At 48.9% G+C, this 17,399-nt stretch overlaps 3 protein-coding genes across 3 annotated transcripts; 1 reads left to right on the top strand and 2 right to left on the bottom strand.

Moving 5' to 3' along the window:
* Positions 1–7,015: 7,015 nt before the first annotated feature.
* On the bottom strand, positions 7,016–9,223 carry LOC131215298 (peroxidase-like). The gene is made up of 3 exons (XM_058209686.1): positions 8,824–9,223; positions 7,788–8,532; positions 7,016–7,718 (listed from the first exon to the last, which is right to left on the bottom strand). Exons 1-3 carry the CDS (start codon positions 9,221–9,223, stop codon positions 7,016–7,018), a joined length of 1,848 nt encoding a protein of 615 aa, XP_058065669.1.
* A 2,209-nt stretch (positions 9,224–11,432) lies between these two features.
* Positions 11,433–13,474, bottom strand: LOC131215296 (peroxidase-like). The gene is made up of 3 exons (XM_058209684.1): positions 13,105–13,474; positions 12,287–13,028; positions 11,433–12,221 (listed from the first exon to the last, which is right to left on the bottom strand). The coding sequence occupies exons 1-3, from the start codon at positions 13,472–13,474 to the stop codon at positions 11,525–11,527; spliced, it is 1,809 nt and encodes a 602-aa protein (XP_058065667.1). The 3' UTR covers positions 11,433–11,524.
* A 2,192-nt stretch (positions 13,475–15,666) lies between these two features.
* On the top strand, positions 15,667–16,935 carry LOC131216790 (uncharacterized). The gene is made up of 2 exons (XM_058211369.1): positions 15,667–16,131; positions 16,205–16,935. The coding sequence occupies exons 1-2, from the start codon at positions 15,686–15,688 to the stop codon at positions 16,842–16,844; spliced, it is 1,086 nt and encodes a 361-aa protein (XP_058067352.1). The 5' UTR covers positions 15,667–15,685; the 3' UTR covers positions 16,845–16,935.
* Positions 16,936–17,399: the final 464 nt, after the last annotated feature.

Genomic DNA, 17,399 nt, shown 5'->3' with positions numbered 1-17,399 from the left:
AAAATGGCAGCCCGCCCTGTGGAGGCAATTCTCCTCGGAGGAGGAGTGACGGGTGGCAACAACCACAGTGCGGAGTGGTAGTGTCAAGCATATTCCGAACATCCCCGGCCGGTTCTGGAATCAGTCCTGAACGAGTCCCAAGAGCGCACAAGCGGCACGTTCGAACGTGTTACATATTTGCAAATCGTTAGAACGATCCACTGAAAAATTCATGATCAAACTGCACACTAGAGCTTCACAGAGCGAAACAATGGCGCACACAGAGAGACACACCGTTCCGTCCCGGCCCGTTGCTGTCCCTTCGTTGCCTCCGGGGCCGAGCCGGGCACACGGGAATCAAAACAAAACGGTGGCGAGAACGAACGTTTCGGAGTACAATTTGCAAATCGGGACACGATCCGCCCGTATCCTGTGTCCTTTACCCTACAGCCCAATCCACCCTTCCGGGAAGGACCCTCCCCACGGAGTGTGGGTTGCAGTTGCAGGCGTATTTTTCTTTCCCGAGAAACTCTCCGAGAGTAGCGAACAAAAACAAAACGAAGGAAAAGAGCCATCGTCACCAGACACACCGGAGCGCATTGAAACATCACCGAGAGGACACAGGCATACCAGAAGGAGCCAGCCATGGGCTCATTAAAAAACATTCGATATGATTTGTGATGACGTCCCGGGACGTCCCGGTATTTACGGTGCACGATGGCCCGATGCATTAGCTTGGCTGATTTATGCTGCATCGGCTGACGTCATCAAGCGGGAGCAGTGTTCGGGCGGCCATATTGTGTTACTGCGGGGACACACGAAGCGTGAAAACTAGCGTAAAATTAATTTGTAATGTCAAAACGTTTACGCTTCGTGTGGCAGCAAAAATATAAAAACGAAACGTGAAACGTGTTTATGTTCGTGGTTTTGGTCCAAGAAAATAGAAATAGAAGAGAAATTAATTGATTTCTGAATTTTTTTATCTGTTTTTTCCGATTTTGTTGCTATACCAGCAAATAAAAACATAAATTATTCTCTGTTTGTAAGCAAAGCGTATGAAAAAAATAATTACGCTCGGGTTTACGCCTCGCGCGACCCGTAAACGTTTTGACAGCGCCGCATTAATCGTAAACGTCAAACTTGTTACGTTACGCATCGTGTGTCCCCGCAGTTACAATTACCCGCTGCCCCGCACGGCAGATGCCCCGGGTTTACTGCAGTAGAAAGTTGAATCGAAATTAGTTTGCTTAACCGCAAGCGCACTGCACTCCGAACGGTATCGACTGATGGAGCGAAGTGAGGACTTCCACGAGAAGCAGGACCCAACCATAACATCTGTTTTATAAATATGTAGTTCTTTCTTCGTAGCAGATCGTGCGATCCGAACTATGTTTTCTGGACGCATTTGAATTGTTAACTTCAATGAAAGTGTTTCGAACTGAAACGAAACCGCTGCATATTTAACTGTGCCTTTGTGAGCCTCACCTGTGAAGTTTGACAAAAAACCGGAAGACAATTATTTTCACAATCTACAGCACAAACGTTACAGGGCTTTTGTAGTGTTTAAATATCCTATAATAAGCGCTTGAGCACCTTCCAAATCAACTTGTCTAGAAGCGATAGTTTTATGTTACTTAAAGTATTCCAAAGCATCGAGCGATCTTCGTCACGAAAGCATAGCAAAACGTAAAGTTATAGCAAAAACAGGGAAAAAAATTGTTAAACAATTACTAGAATTTTAAATTGAATAAGTTTAGAACGTGAGGCAATGAAATACAAAGCTTTTATGTACTGATCCTTTAGCTTTCAAATGAGTTGGTAATTAGGAAAGCTTTGATACATAAGTTTATCTATATTATTTTATTTATTTAAGTATTATTTGCGCGATAGGTGCTTTTCTCTCCTATCAACCTTCGTAAATCGGAACTGTTCTGCGATCGGCAGTGGTTGAAAATAATTACTTGCAACCTGGCCAATGCAAAAATAATGTTTTCCTTATAGAGCTGGACAGATTTCACAACATAAATTAGACCTCTTTTTCGAGAAGTGTCGTGTTGTCGCACGTAACAATGCTTTCCTCTTGTCATTTGGTTTCCAAAACAATTCTCGGAACTTTCCGCTCGATTCCCAAAAAGGTTCCCCCGAAATAGCTTTGCTTGCGTAGTTTAGAATGACAGCCGACAAAGAATGCTACTCCGGAGCGATGGGGTCCATCCAAGTCTATAAGCAAGTAATAGACGGACGGACTATCGGGAATATCAATAAAATGCCTGTCAAACAGTGGTTTCGTTCCCGGTCAGTGCCGAGCTGTTACCGTGGGGTAAACTAATTCCGGAGCATCGGCAGCAAATAAAAATAGGCCTTCGACTGCTGCATTCATCACTACAATTTGCTCGCCGCCTGCAGGTTGATGCAAATCGAGAATGGTTGTCGTACACGAACACACGCTCCCCGGGCCCAGTGGTGTCCGGGGTGTAATTTGGCCCGGGCCGACCAGGATCCATCAGCATGAAACATAGTTTGTCGCCGCAATCATACAAATTGATTTAATTCCCAATCAAAACACTGGCCGGTCATTAATATTTTCTCCGAACCTACCTCGTCCCTCTCGTTGGACCCACCTGCACCGGCAAAGTGCATACCATTAGCAGGAGTAGCATAGTTTTACAATGCACCGGAACCGGAACTCTCCCGTTATCGGTAGCGGCCCAATATTTCAGCAAGGACCTGTACCCCATCGGCCGACGGGGCTGAAGCTGAATAAAGCATGAGCATCGATTTATGGCCGGCTCTGCTACCTGTCACAAGGAAATTGTCCTTCGGATTATTCTCCGCCCACTCGCCCCCACCCCCGCACCTGTCAATTCGTCGGCCCTCCCTGGTCCCGGCCTGTCACGTGGTGGGAAACCAATCAAGGAAACTGATACCCGGCCCCCGGGCCCGTTTGCCATTTATCGTCATTTGCAGGTTCTTTTTTCGCCTGATGCCGGCCACACACCCACGAACCCGGCAACCGGAAACAGGAGGCCACCAACCCGAGGCGTGAACGTGCAATACGCAAACATGCATTATCAAAACGCAACAGGAAATGTAAATAAACCGTATTGTTTCGATAATTGCTCGTGAAATGTCCCCGATGGGGTCACCGGTGGACCGCACCGGAAATGGCTCTCGAAGGACCCCGGGGTGGGCGTGCGTGGGGTCCATATCGCAACTAAATCAGCGCCGATGCACCGGTCCGATTACAATGCGGTATGTAATAAATAATTAACCGTGACGAAACCGTGTGTAAAAAGTGTACCGTGGCCTTTCGGTGGCAATGGCAATAATGGCCTCGACGACTCATCGTCGCACCACTAAATTAACAACAACGCTGGGCCGGGGTGGCAGGGCCGGGTGGGTCACGGTGGCGAATATAAAAATGCAACAACAAATGCACTGTTCGCGGAGGTCCATAAATAAATGCATTACGCCTGCCACCGGCGCCGCTGACCGGAAACGCCATGTTGTTTTTATTATCAATTGGCGTAAAAAGTCGGCGAAAGAGATAGCCGGGCCGGGTTTCGGGTCCAGCAAAAAGGAATGCAATTATGCCATTAATTACAAGTGTGCACACGTGAGCAGTTAATGTGCACGCACGACGGCACTGGCCGTTGACGGGCCGGGCCGAACGACAAATTTATGCTCCAACGGTGACGGCGGTGACTCGAAAGATGCTGATCCTTGCAATGGGTTGCCAGGGGGCCGGTGTTGCTGATTGTTCCGGCTCCCAACATCCAGGCAGCACAGTTTGGTGCGTGTGCTTACGAAAAAAACGACGGCGAAATGTTTGTCAAGTGAAGATAATTTTTGTGAGTATAGTGAACTCTCAACAGGATGATGTGGTAATGCGCTTGGCGATAATGTTAAATTTGGTTAAAATGAACTCTGTTTGATACAACACTCCAACTAACCAGAGTAGTAAACCTCTTAAGAAAAGCTAAATCTGAAACCAAATCGACAGCCATTGTCTTTTTAGACATTGAAAAAGCTTTCGATAGTGTTTGGCACTATGGACTGCTACACAAAATGCATAAACTTAATTTCCCACTATACATATTAAAAATTTTAAAAAGCTATCTTAACAATAGAAAATATCAAGTACTTGTCAACAATACGCTCTCTGCATCCTTTAATGCTCTAGCTGGTGTCCCTCAAGGAAGTATCCTTGGTCCTTCCGTCTATAATATATTCACTCTTCTCTGTGGTCGCATTGCTCCAAAACTAACTTCCAATCAATACAAATCAGACTGAATAAAATTCTCAAAATGATCCTCAATTTACACTGGAGAACACCAACAAATCTCGTCCTAAGCCTCGCTGGCACGCATAGACTATCGTTAGAAATTAACAAACTAAAAGAAGGCCTAATCAATAGATGCAATAATTCTATCCACCCAACAATAAAAGACCTAATTATCTGATGTTTTTAAAGTTAACTAGTTGTAAGATGTATGTAGTTATTAGTTATTAGTTATAAGTATGATATAATGACTCAATGCCACGTGGCATAACATGTAATCTAAATAGATTTTAATCGAAATATTTTCATTTCAATCATTTTGATACTTTAAAATTATTAAATAGCTGCAATCCCATTGTGGAATATCTCTGTACTCTTATGTAATCAAACATTTCTGTATAATAAAGATCCAATTTTGAGTTAAAAAAAACTCTGTTTGATAAGCTTGATAAGTGGAGGATTAATCCGAGGCAAGTAATATCCCGTGACTCAACTACAAGCTAAGGAGAATGCCCAAAACCTCTTATCCCTTTTTGGCTGTTCCTTTGGTGGATGTTTTTCGTCGTCTACCTTGGGTACCGTTCAACAATCGTACCAAACGATGTAAAACTTTATAAATGGGCAAAGTTGGTGGAGAAATAAAATATGAATCGCTCTTTTATCATGAACAATCAATATGCTGTACAAACTAACGATAGTTTATGACAAATTTTAGACGAATGCTGAAACTAGTCAAAGGCTTCAGAAGCGATGTTCTGAGTTCAATTCTGATGTTTGATGTAATTTTAGCATCCTATCGAATTAGGTTCAATATCTGAATGTCAGCCATTTTATGGGCCAAAATTCGTTACACGAAACAGTTTACCAATCAGCTTTTTTTCAGAAAAAAACATCAAAAAGTTTCGATAAACCACAAGTAAACTAAAACATAACGAAAGGTTGGTAGTTTATTTGTAATAACATTGAAGGCCTTGATAAAAATAGATTTAAAATAAATATAGATTAAACAACTTCCTAAAAATTCCGATACTTCTACGCATAAATTATTTGAAATATTGAACAAATCCCTAACAATCTTTAAAAATCTCTAAAATGCTTAACAACGTCTTTAAAAATTACTGTACATAATGAATTTACAGTCAGCTAAATTATTAAGTCAAACTGAAAGTCACGATAGAGTGTAAAGACAATGTATTTGCAAATTTGTTCATTCATTCACGAGGTACGGAAGAACCATCTGCCCAAATCGCAAACGAAATAACTCATACGACACCATGTATCGTTACATTGGCGTTTGAAATGCGTGTAACGTCGCAGCAACGACTCACGTCTCAAGCGGATTGAATCTCTGTCCTGAGGCTGACCGAATTGTGCTTCCCATTGTTGAAGAATTTTCCAAAAGCTGGAAACGGCCACCGCCGTTCTTGCAACATTACCGAAACCCCCCTTTTGTCTCTGATTTTGCAAAGCTGCAGCCAGTGCACGAAAAATGACCAAAAGGACCCTCGTTGCAGGTGCGATTCCGATAAGCAGCCCGTCGACTGCAAGACGCGAAAAGCCGGGAAAATCAAACGCCACGAGCGCGCGTATGAGCGCTCTCTGGCGTCGGCTAGAGAAATGTCATTGGCGCGGTTGCGATGCGGATTGCCGACGGACGCGAGAAATGTGTGTGTCTTGTGCTTTCTGGGGACATGGAAATGCAGCTGCGACTCCCGAACGTCACAAGGACGTTGCCAAATAAATGCAACGCCCTCCGATCGCTGAATGGGATCGCCACCTGCAGCAATCCATCCGCCGGTCAGCCGTTCGGGTGCCAGAGCAGCTGCTGGCGCTCGCTCGCTATGCAAAGTGCAAACAGTGCACCTTCCATGATGCACCTTTCTGACTGCATTTCCGGCGCATTGGCCACCGGCGGCGACGGCAGCAGCAGGGATATAATGAAATGATGATTTACCGAACGTGAAGCCTGAGCACCGCGCGGGTTTTGCATACCTTCGCGAAAGCTCCCTCTCGCCGTCTCGTTCGCTCGCTCCCTCCCTTTCTCTCTCTCTCGGACTCTCAGCTGATGTTGGAGCGGGATTATGCTGCAGCATCTCGTCCCCCCGAAAGCAAACAGGAACTGACGTAGGGCGGACTGTTTCCAAATGGACTCGCGAATCGGTCGGCACACCGGGCCCGGATTGTAAATGCTCAGCATTAATGCGAAAATAGCATTTTGACGGTCCGTAATTTTGATGCCAGTGCTTCGAAAGGAAGCGATTGGGGCAACCGCAGCGCTGCAGCCGGCCGCACTGCCCTAAGCCTGCGCCAGAAATAAATCATTCGTTCATTAGAATAATCTAGTGCCGGGCCGGTGCCGTGCATGTAGTCCGAGCATTGGGCACAGTCGGATTTAAAAGTCATTCTTCTCGTTCCCAAATGCACTCCATGCTGGCAGGAAGCACACGAATATTGAGTAGGATTTGTTAAGGGTTCTGCCAGTGCTACGGAATTGAGTGGTCTTTTCTCTTACTCTTGTTTATCGACACTGTTGCCAAATGATCCAAATTTACATTAAACTTGTAGCCAATTGAGTTTTGAGTTGGCTTTTTTCTTAACTTATTTACTTTATACATACGATTTGTTTGTAGTTTGTTAACAATCATTTTTTTCTTAGTGTCAGTTTGACAATATTTTACCATTTTCTAATGGACTTTGTTGGTTTCGAGAGAATGTTCCGAAAAGAAATCCCTCGCTTTACGGTGCTCATGTTGCTCACCGTTCCCTCCACGGTTCCAGATTCACCTCATCGATGTCGGCACAGTCCACGACCGGATTCCGCCCGTCGTCAGCCAAGAAGAACGCATTGCGCTGGATTTGCGCCAGCCCCGGCGTATTATCGCACAGCAACCGGGCGACCGAAGCCTTACGGATTTCAACGACTTTTGCCACCTGAAACGCCTCGGTCCCCGCTTGTCCGTTTTCGAAGAAGAACCGATCGCCGGTGCGCGTCCTCCGGAATTGCTCCATCAGGATGCACAGGTACGTGGGCCCAACGGTAGCCCCACGGTGGTGTCGTTCCAGCGAACCCGCCACAGCCAACTCGACATCGTCGACGGTTTCGTACCAGACGGCTAACCGTTCGACAACTTCCGGTGCCAGGGTCGCGTGCAGATCCTGCCAGCTGGTAGCCCTCCCGAGTCCACACCAGTCCCGGACATCGTTGTAACTCGCCAGCCCGTGATCCCGGGCCCGATGGATGTCGATCGCCTTCAGATCCGCTCCGTACTGGCGCTGGTTCCGGAACAGGTGATGCTTGGCCTCGGGCGAGAAGTCTGCGTTCGGAGTGTCGTGCGGTTGGCTGACCATACCGCGGGTCAGCAGTTCCCGGTTGTTGTGCCGCTCCAGAACCGCCGGACGGCGCAGCCAGTCCGAGAGGCGGATCGAGCCACTCGCCTGCCCGGTGGTTCCGTAAAGGCTGTAATTCAGAAAAAGGATGCTCGCGTCAGTTAGAGCGACGGAGAAACGGGACAGTCTGCGACTCAACTCAAGCTGTCCGACGATCATGTTGTGGAAGTAGCGGAACGCCGCCGTCCCAAACTCATTGCTGACGGTCGCATCCTCCAACGGGTTGTAGTCCGGGGCGAGCTCCCCTTCACCGACCTGCTGGTGCAGCAGTCCACGGGCGATCATATTCTCACGCCCCATATAGATCGGCAACCAGTCGTTGTACACGATCGCCTGATACTTGCCGATGTTGATCGCTCGAGCCTCCTGGAACAACCGTTCGTCGTCCCAGTGCGGGTTCAGACGGTGCAGTTCCCGCGCCAGCCGATTGTGTTCGAGAAGGTGCGCAATCTGCAGGATCGCCAAGTGAGGGCTCTGGTTCGACCGTAGATCACCCGTCTGATAGCAAACGTCCGACTCGTCCAGCATCTGGCAGAGAGCGGTCGCGTTCGGATTACGCGGAGGCCAATCACTGCCACCGCGGTGCTCTACCAGCATCTCGCCCCCGTGGTGTGCTCGAAGTCCTGCGGTTTGGTCCGCGTAGTTACCGTACACGATCGACAGGTCAAGGAACGCGGTCACCGACGAGAGTTGCTCCGCTTGGCCGTAATTGGTGGCGCACCGATGCTCGAGGGTCGTCTTGGTGCGCAGCATGCTCATGCACTCGATACCGGACGAGCGGTCCAATACCGGATCATCCGCAGGCACCGGCAGTGGCAGACAGCGCGCCGGAAGCTGATCCTCCGGAAGTTTACGGCCACCGGGGCAGCACTTTACACCGAACACTGTCGAACGGGAAGGAAGCAGGTTGATTCACCCAAAAAACCCCTCTTCTCTTGAAGAGTTTGAACGCTCTTTCCAACTGTGATAACTCTTTCTCTTTTCTCTTTTCTTTTCTACTCTTGTATGTTCTATTGGACACTTTACTCCTTTTCATTTCGTTACACTTTTCCTTTTCTGTTCTTTACTCTATATTTTTAGGTCCTTTTAAGCTTTTCCTTTGTTTTATCTTACCACAATACGAATTCCCCAACGTTTTGAGAGGATTTGCCGGTCTTTTCTGTATCGCAACTTACCGTCGGCCGTGAAGCTCATATCGTGGGCCACCAACTGCCCGAACTGCATGTTGACGATGGTGCTGCGCTCGTCCCCCTGCTCCGTCTCGCCGAACAGTGCCATCGACAGCTGACGAGCGTTGGGCATCGGTTTTCCCGAGCGCATCCGGGCCGGTTCCGAGACTCCATCGGCGTACTTGGCCGGAAGTAGCCGCCGGTACGGCCGGTACGGTGTACCGTACAGCGCGTTGTACCAACTGTTGCAGGACCCATCCATACTGCGGTACGGTGAGTTTTCGTCGACACACGACCCAACGACCGGGCAGGAATCCAGCATCGCGCCACTAGAGCACTGCCAGCTCACAACGACCACGGCCAGCACCACCGACAGCCAGTCAGAAACGCTGATGCTCGGTTTCATTGCTTCCTTTTTTCCGCTGGTTTCGCTCCGGAATCCGGTGGTCACGGTTAATCCGCTTAAAATGGGCACACCCAAATCGGCGCTCTGTGCACCGGCGACGGCCGCACAGCCCATAAAGAGCCGCACGAGACTGCCCATCACATAATTTATAACCCAAGCCCCGGAACACCAGCGCACATAAATAAAATGGCAATGTAATTGATACTCAATGCCCATCATAAACATACACAATGGACCGATCTGATAAATTAGGGCCTCTCGCTAACCCTTACGGCCGGTGGCCAGTGATGATGGCTGGCAGATGGGTTTGATGCACGCGTTTATTACTTGCCACAATCAACTGAAACCGAAATCCCGGTTTCCGTGGTGGGGCGCTCTAATGGCCTGCCCGGGTCTTTATTAGTACGATACCCAACCTGCGGCCTGCGGCTCCCGTTTTTGCAATTGTTTCCGTTGCACTATTGTGGACAGTCATTGTGGAGTGTAATTTGTCGTTGGTCGTTGGTGTATTTTTTCTTTCCCTCACCGGTATCAATGATGATACCCCGGGCCGGCTAATTGTTCCGGGGGACGCAAAAATGGGCGAGAGCATAATTAGAACATCATTACATGCGGCTCCCGATGCTCGGTGGGGCCGCCGTTGACAAACGGGGAGATTGAAATCCAATCGCATTGCGCCGCACGTTTGCTGATAAATTTATGACTTTCTGCGGAATGGAAATCGACACCGACGGACGTTTAGGTATTAGGCATTGAGTGGTGGCATCGTAAAAACGTTATGCTATTTATGTTTGCTGGACGGGGAGCTTTTGTTCGGACACTCGGGAATGAGTATGTTGCCGGGCGCTGGGAATGGAAGTAAATATTTAGTACGCTTTGATGGTGGGAACGGAACAGATTGTGTCGTTTGTTGTTTTACTGAACGTAACGCAAATAAATAATCCACCGAACGACAATGACGCGTCACTGCGTTCATCGGGTACAATCGGAATTCAGATTATTATTGGAAAGTTAGCCGATTTGGTGCTTAGGCCTCATAATTTTGATGAGTTTGCCTGTAGTAGTGTGAGCAGCAAAAAACTCCTCGTGAATTATGTTTAGCTGCTCACACACCAGACACAGTGAGAAGACATAACACATAACAATTTAATTGACTATGTTCGACTATTTCATTCTTCCAACGAAACCCATGTAACTGTGGCGACAGACGATGCGTAACGTAATATTTTTGACATTAACGATCAATGCCAAACTGCTACGCTTCTGTCAAAACGTTTACGGCTCGGCCGAGGCGTAAACCCCGAGCGTAAATACTTTTTGCATACGCATGCTTACAAACAGAGGATAATTTAAGTTCTTATTTGCCGGTATAGCAACAAAATAAAAAAAAACAACAGAAAATAATATTCAGAAATCAATCTATTTCTCTTCTATTTCTATTTTCTCGGATCAAAAACACGAACGTAAACACGTTTCACATTTCGTTTTTATATTTTTGCTGCCACACGAAGCGTAAACAGTTTGACATTAATAATTAATTTTACGCCAGTTTTCACGCTTCGTGTAGCGCCACAGTAAGACTATACTGCTATTCCTATTTTCAGATTGATCTGATGAGTTCTTTTCTATGGATGGCCTTATGACCCCTCTTCAATTCGATATTCATTTCCTCGGTCGCCAACAAACGATGTCCACGGCTCCTTATGTGGCCGCCAGATTTACGGAAAGAAATGTTTTGAGTTTCAAGCGAAATACGCACGTAGTACCAGTGAGAATTATGATAGGAAAATATATTACTATTGTTTCTAAGATGTGTGTTATCCAACTGTCAACTGTATGAAAGAAGTGACTTAAAATAAAAGGATTTTGGAGCAATGGGCATGCTGCCATTTGTTTCTAACGTTTTCTGAACATCCACCCATTTTCGAACTAAATTAAAAATAATTTTAAAACAGTAAACCAGGAAACAGCTGAAAAGTTTCTAACGTTATTGTATGGCTACCTATACCTACCTATGACTACCATTTTGCATTTAGAGGCATTTCTACGCCCAAACATTCCAAACATGTGATCAAACAATGGCTTCTAACAATGGCCCATGAATCACAAATATATAACGAGAATATCATTCAAACAGCGCTCGTTGGATGCTCCAAACTCAATCATATTGTGTTTTGATCAATTTCAAAATCAAATTTTATTTGCTGTGCACAGATTGATTTCATTTTCCCACAACGGGTCAAAGATTGATCAGGATCAGGATCGTAATGTATGTTAATTGAACCTGGACAAACGCACTGCTCACGGCTCAACCGAACGCCAGTGCTTCAGACCCACTTCCGGTAGCTGGCCACACGGTACCACCGGGTTCGTCTCACTAACGAGAAGAAACGCTTCCATCTGCATGCTGTCCAACCCCACGGTATTGTCGCACAGGATACGGCCCATACTAGCATTGCGAAGCTCTTGCACCTGGCGCACCGAGTACGAGGAGCGGCCATTTTCAAAGAAGAACCGATCACCGACTCGCGATCTGCGGAACTGCTCCAGTAGGAGACAGGTAAACGTTTGCCCTGCCATTCCGTCACCGTGCAGACGCTCCATAGCGCCGGCCACCGCCAACTCCACGTCGTCCAGCGCCTGGTACTGCTGCCAAATGGCGCGTGCCGCCCCCGTGCGTAGAATCTCCTCGAACTCAACCCAATGCCGGACGACGGGAAGTCCACAGAACTGGCGGTACTTGTTGTAGGACGCCAGCCCATGATCCCTGGCCCGCTGTATGTCGATCGCTTTCAGGTCCAGCCCTACGGGAGCACGATGGCGAAAGAGGAAGTGTTTCATCTCCGATGTGAGGTGCAAGTTGGGCCGATCGTGAGGTTGGGTGACCATCCCTCGCGAGAGCTTTTCGTAGTTTTCGGCCGATTCCAACACCGACGGTCGGTCCAACCAGTCCGAGAGCCGAATCGCGCCGGTCGGCTGCCGGGATTCTTCGATTAAACTGCAAGTACATTATAAAGTACTCGTTGTTGAGAACTAGACCGGGGATCGGTGCACGGGACTTACTCTAGATGGCCTACAATCAGATGGTGGAAGTAACGGAGTGCGACCGCTCCGAAAGCGTTGCCGATGGACGGATCGACGTGCGGGTCGTAATCATCCACAAATTCTTCGACGGGGGACGAAGGAACTACGCCGTACTGCAGTAGATTCTCACGGCCCATAAAGATCGGTAGCCACTCGTAGTACACGATCGCCTGGTACTGGCCAATGTTGATGTGGCGCGCCTCCTGGAACAGCCGCTCATCGTCCCAGTGGGGATTCAGAATGGCCAACTCACCGGCCAATCGGTTGTGCTCCAGTAGGAAGGCGATCTGCAGCAGGGCCAGATGCGGACTCTGGTTCGCCCGACGATCACCCGTCAGATAGCAAGCTTCCGTGTCGTGGCCCGTCACATCGCAAGTCCTCGTCCGGTTCGGATGACTCGGTGGCCAGTGCTTCCCGTGCCGGTGCTCCACCTTCATCAGCCCTTTGCTGTGCGCCCGAAGCCCGTCGGACTCCGAGCGAGAGTTTCCGTACACCACCGACAGGTCGAGGAACCCCGTTACCGAGGAGAGCTGTTCGGCTGGACCCGCCACCGGTAGGCAGGGATCCTCTAGGTTCGTCTTCGTACGCACCACGTTCAAACACGCGATACCCTCGTCGGACATGACCGGATCGTCGTGCGCTACCTTGATTGGCAAGCAGCGCCGGGAGGCTTTCGCTTTCGGGACCATCTTCCCGTTGCTGCAGCACTGGAGTCCGTACGCTTCGGAGGGACAATGAAACCCCCCCCGGTCAATGCTCGACCGACAACGAACAGAGTGCTCCCCCAGAACACCTACCTTCCGCCGTGAAGGACACATCGTGGGCCACCAGCTGACCAAACTGCATGCCAACGATGGTGTGTCGCGGATGGGCCATTTCCGTTTCGCCGAACAAGCGCAACGAAAGGAGGCGCGCGTTCGGTAGAGCCGCTCCGGACCGGGTAACGGGAGGCTCCCAAATGCCGTCCGCGTAATGGGCCTCCACCAGGCGCAGGTACGGGCGCAGCGATTGGCCCCACCGGGGGTTCGCCAGGTTGTTGCACGAACCATCGATCGTACGGTAGTTGGACGAGCTGGCGCTGCATGTCGGTTCGGATGGGCAATCATGCTGAGCTCGGCACAGGAACGCGACAGTAACCGTTATGGCCACCACTATTGACAGTGCCATTACGTTGCCTGTTTGGGGGCGGTGTAATAATAGGTGATTTATTAGGAACGGATATTAATCGCAATGGAGACAACAGAACAGTCGAGGGACAATTGGACTCTTGGTCCATGAGACACAGATACAGCGGAGTGTTAAGTTGTGTACCTTCTGTGAACTAAATGGTCTCAAATGGTCATTACTATTTGTTTGTTTGATACTAGCAGGGAACAAGGGGTCTTCAGTCCTTCAGGCTAAACGCCATGAGGAACTACACTACATGGACTTAGAGATTTTTAGATGACTGAAAATACTTCTTCCTCCAAAACAACTTAAAACGATGAATCATATTTATTATGGACTTCTAGTCTGAGTCTAGCTGGACTGACCACGCAAAAACATAAGGAAAAGAACATCAAGCTTTACAGTTGTATGTCCAGCCCCACAGTTCAATCAACTTCTTCTAACCACTCCGCTTCTAGGTCTCTTCATTCGCACACTCCCCAATCGAAACAAACGGGCAAACCTCGTTAACCACTGACCCAGGTCTTAACTCAATTATCGCCACCAAAACTAAACACCTTGCCACGGTCACGCAGTTCGTAGTCAACGCAAATTTGTCGCAATCCCGCGTCGTTGGCCGGCGTCACCAAAATGGCAGGAGCGCGACCACGATTAGTCGAACTGAATTCGCGCCGCTTTACGCCAGATTTTATAGCCATCGCCATCGTCGTTGTCGTCGAGGCACAAAACCCATTGCCCAACGGACCAACAAAAAAATCTGGCCTCTAGTATCTGGCTCTGGTATTTTGCCAACGGTTTAGTGGTCGGCTCCATTACTCGGTCGGCATTCCTCGATGCATCTCGTGGGCTATCAATCTTGTCAGTACACTGTCCACTGCGCTTCGGGCACGAGAAAAACGGCAACTCTGAAGTACTTTACTCTGATGGGTGGCAGCGTCAAATAGCGTTCCCAACGGTCAGCGTCTACAAATTGGTGACTAATCGCTGGCGATGTGCAGTGTTCAGTCAACGAAAATGCATATCTGTGGAGGAACAAGTGGATACCCGTGGATGTGGAAATGTTCCTCGGGGTCCGGTGACTGAAGGGAGCAAAGCCGATTTTCATCGGGAATCAGGTTCTCGAGTACGCTTTTTTATTCAGTATAGTCTCCCTGAACATCAATACACTTGTTCCAATGAGATTCCAATTTAGGAATTCCATCCTGGAAGTGAGAATCTGGAAGGGCTGTAAAATACGCTTCCACAGCTAGTAATCTTCAACACCTGAAAAACGTTTTCCAGATTCCAACGTTTCCGGATTTTTTATAGGTCTGGAAGCAGATGGAAGTCACTAGTGGCCAATGGATACTCCAACAATTCGAACTCTAATTAATGGATTTTTGCAATTGTCAAAATTTTCTTGTGAAACGGTTCATCGTCCTTATGAAAAGGGAGTTTTTTCACGAATTGTTTCCTACCGTAGGTCCAAAATTGTTACAATAATATTCAGAATGTATTTATTGAATCCTCAGCTACTGCAGTAAAACTCCTACTCCTCCTTTCCAATGTCTTAATCTGTACGTTTGTTGATATTTATTATTTATTTAAGTATAATTGAAGTCAGATACAGTTGATCGTCGACTATCACTTTAACCGCTGACTGAAAAAGCCCCCATTTGCTGAAATGTAGTACACCGAGACGTAAAGTTTATGGCACCCAATAACCGTTTTCCAAAAATACCAGAATCTTCCAACAGCGCCATCAAACGAAGCGCACCTTAGCCGTGGCAGCCCGTTTCGTTTCAGGTGTCAGAAATTTCTCCCCGAGGTCGGCATCGTAAAGATGTCGAAGCTTGTGCACGAAATTTGCCACCTCCTCAGCGTGCGTACGACGTTCCGCCTGAATGGCTATGTTGGTTAGACGACCAACCACCACCAGCAGCAGCAACCAACAGCAACACAACCGGGCACCGTTTGGCGAGTGTAAATTTCTGGGACAATGCTGCCAAGACCGGAGAGCATTACACAACCCGGGGGGCCCGGGCGGGTGGCAGAAAAGCGGGAAAAACTCCTACCTCGTCGGTGCGGTCGTTGGGATATAAATCAAACTGCATCGATGAAGGCCAGAAACATTTGCATACCGCACGTGGCGTTGCGCAGGTAAAGCTTTCACCGTGGAACGTCGCCCTGAAGTGTCTCGTTGGTGGAAAGATTCTAAAATTCGGACCAAATATGCGGCTCATTGAGCTCGTGGTGGCGTCGCTCGCGGCCGTGGCTCTGGTGCTCGTCGTGAACTGTTCCGCGTTGCACATGTACCCGGAAATATTCGATACCAAGTCACAGTTCCTCCAGGCACGCGCGTTGCCTGCGAAGGGTGGTGACAGTGCGCCGAGTGCCCTCGCGGATGGACCACAGTTCCGCAGTGGTTCGAAAGACGATGAGGTGGGCTATGTGCGCTCGAGCAGCGAATCCGGCAAAGGTGGCTATCTGCACCGAGAGAACTTCCACCGGAAAGATGGCAACAAATATGGCAACGAAAAGCAGACCGGCTTCGGTGAGTCGAAGCGTGCGAAGGACTCGAACGGCACCCCTCAGGTAGGTGAACTTAAGGACGCCATAATCATCGATACGGACCATCACCGACCGGAACCGACGTACGAAGTTACCGAAGAACAGAGGTGAGAAGCCCCGGAGCTAGTGATCCAGTCCGGCCGTAACCCTCGAACGGATCCTACTATCCTTCCTTCGCAGCGATGTCGAGAATCCGGATAAGGACAAGAAGTATGGCGTCGCTCGTCCAATCGCGGGCGGTGGAGACAAGCGGAAGACGCCCCAGGGGAAGAAGGCGAAGCCGGCGGCCCGACCGAAGGCTGGCCGCAGCAATCAACAGAACAACCACAATGGCTACGAATCGATCGTTTACCACGAGAAGGAGCACGACAGCATGGAGAAGGGCTACGGCAAGCGGAAGGCGTCCGGCAGGATGCCGGCCAAGCAGATCGCCTACGATTACCTGGGCGAGGTGGACGACGAGCAGCGGTTGCTGGACGATGGGGAGGGCGGCCGAGATGATTCGGACTTTGGCGATAACTACGAAATGGTGCGATTTGATGCGGACTTCGAACGGTCGTACGGTGACGAGGGGGAAGACGAGCAGGAAGGGGACGAGAAGGCGGCCGCGGGAAGGAGCGATGGGCCGGACCAGCGGCAGGATGGCCGCCACGAGGACTACGACTACGATGAGGAGGTGGACCGGGAGCAGGTGGATGAGTCGGCGAGCGAGGACAAGTACCGCGGTGATGACGAGTCCGGCGAGGAGAGCGACGACGACGGGGACGAGCGGCAGTACGAGTACGCGAGTGAGGCGGACGGTGATGCCCAGGATTACTGAGCCTCCCGGTCTAGAGTCTAGAGTAGTGGCAGCTTAGCTTTAAATCCGTTTTCTGGAACCTTCCCCCGTTCTGGAGGTCAAGGTGCCGAAGGTACTCGGCGTGACGTAAAGAGATTAACACAAAATAGATTATCGTTTCTTACTGAACGTTGCTTTTGGGGAACCGAGTCGACATACGACACAGGAGTAGTAAGGAATGTTTTCGATGTTGGTGATGTGGCGTAGTTAAAAGTGCTGGTAGTCGCTTCTATCCAGTGTCAATGTTCCTAAGCCGTCCAAGTAGGCCTGCGGACCAAAACAGTTGCGAACTCTACAAAACCCCGAGGAAGCCCTACTTTTCGCGTTATTTCTGGAACCAGGGTTCTCACGGGTTATTTCTGGAACTAGTCACCCGCCAGTGTCTTGAATTTCCATACCATCCGTAGAGTTACTTACGCCTTGGCTAATTGGCAACCTGGTGTAGCTAGTTTCCTCAATCCACGAATAGCGTTCGTTGGAAAAGCACATGGGCTGAAAAGCTCCGAGTCTGAGACATAAAATGCGTTTTTTTGTTCA

The sequence above is a fragment of the Anopheles bellator genome, chromosome 1 (genome assembly GCF_943735745.2).
Source record: "Anopheles bellator chromosome 1, idAnoBellAS_SP24_06.2, whole genome shotgun sequence".
Lineage (NCBI taxonomy): Eukaryota > Metazoa > Arthropoda > Insecta > Diptera > Culicidae > Anopheles > Anopheles bellator.
Note: the sequence above shows the minus strand (reverse complement) of the source record. Positions and strands in the feature narration are given on the sequence as shown.

Bases quoted from the DNA above. Each gene is read 5' to 3' on its own strand.
- LOC131215298 (XM_058209686.1), bottom strand. From the start codon at position 9,223: ATGAAACCGAGCATCAGCGTTTCTGACTGGCTGTCGGTGGTGCTGGCC. The intron at 8,533-8,823 runs GTAAGTTGCGAT...CCCGTTCGACAG, and splicing joins TATGAGCTTCACGGCCGACG to TGTTCGGTGTAAAGTGCTGC. The intron at 7,719-7,787 runs GTTGAGTCGCAG...TCTGAATTACAG, and splicing joins ATGATCGTCGGACAGCTTGA to CCTTTACGGAACCACCGGGC.
- LOC131215296 (XM_058209684.1), bottom strand. From the start codon at position 13,474: ATGGCACTGTCAATAGTGGTGGCCATAACGGTTACTGTCGCGTTCCTG. The intron at 13,029-13,104 runs GTAGGTGTTCTG...GTCCCTCCGAAG, and splicing joins TGTGTCCTTCACGGCGGAAG to CGTACGGACTCCAGTGCTGC. The intron at 12,222-12,286 runs GTAAGTCCCGTG...ATGTACTTGCAG, and splicing joins CTGATTGTAGGCCATCTAGA to TTTAATCGAAGAATCCCGGC.
- LOC131216790 (XM_058211369.1), top strand. From the start codon at position 15,686: ATGCGGCTCATTGAGCTCGTGGTGGCGTCGCTCGCGGCCGTGGCTCTG. The intron at 16,132-16,204 runs GTGAGAAGCCCC...CTTCCTTCGCAG, and splicing joins GAAGTTACCGAAGAACAGAG to CGATGTCGAGAATCCGGATA.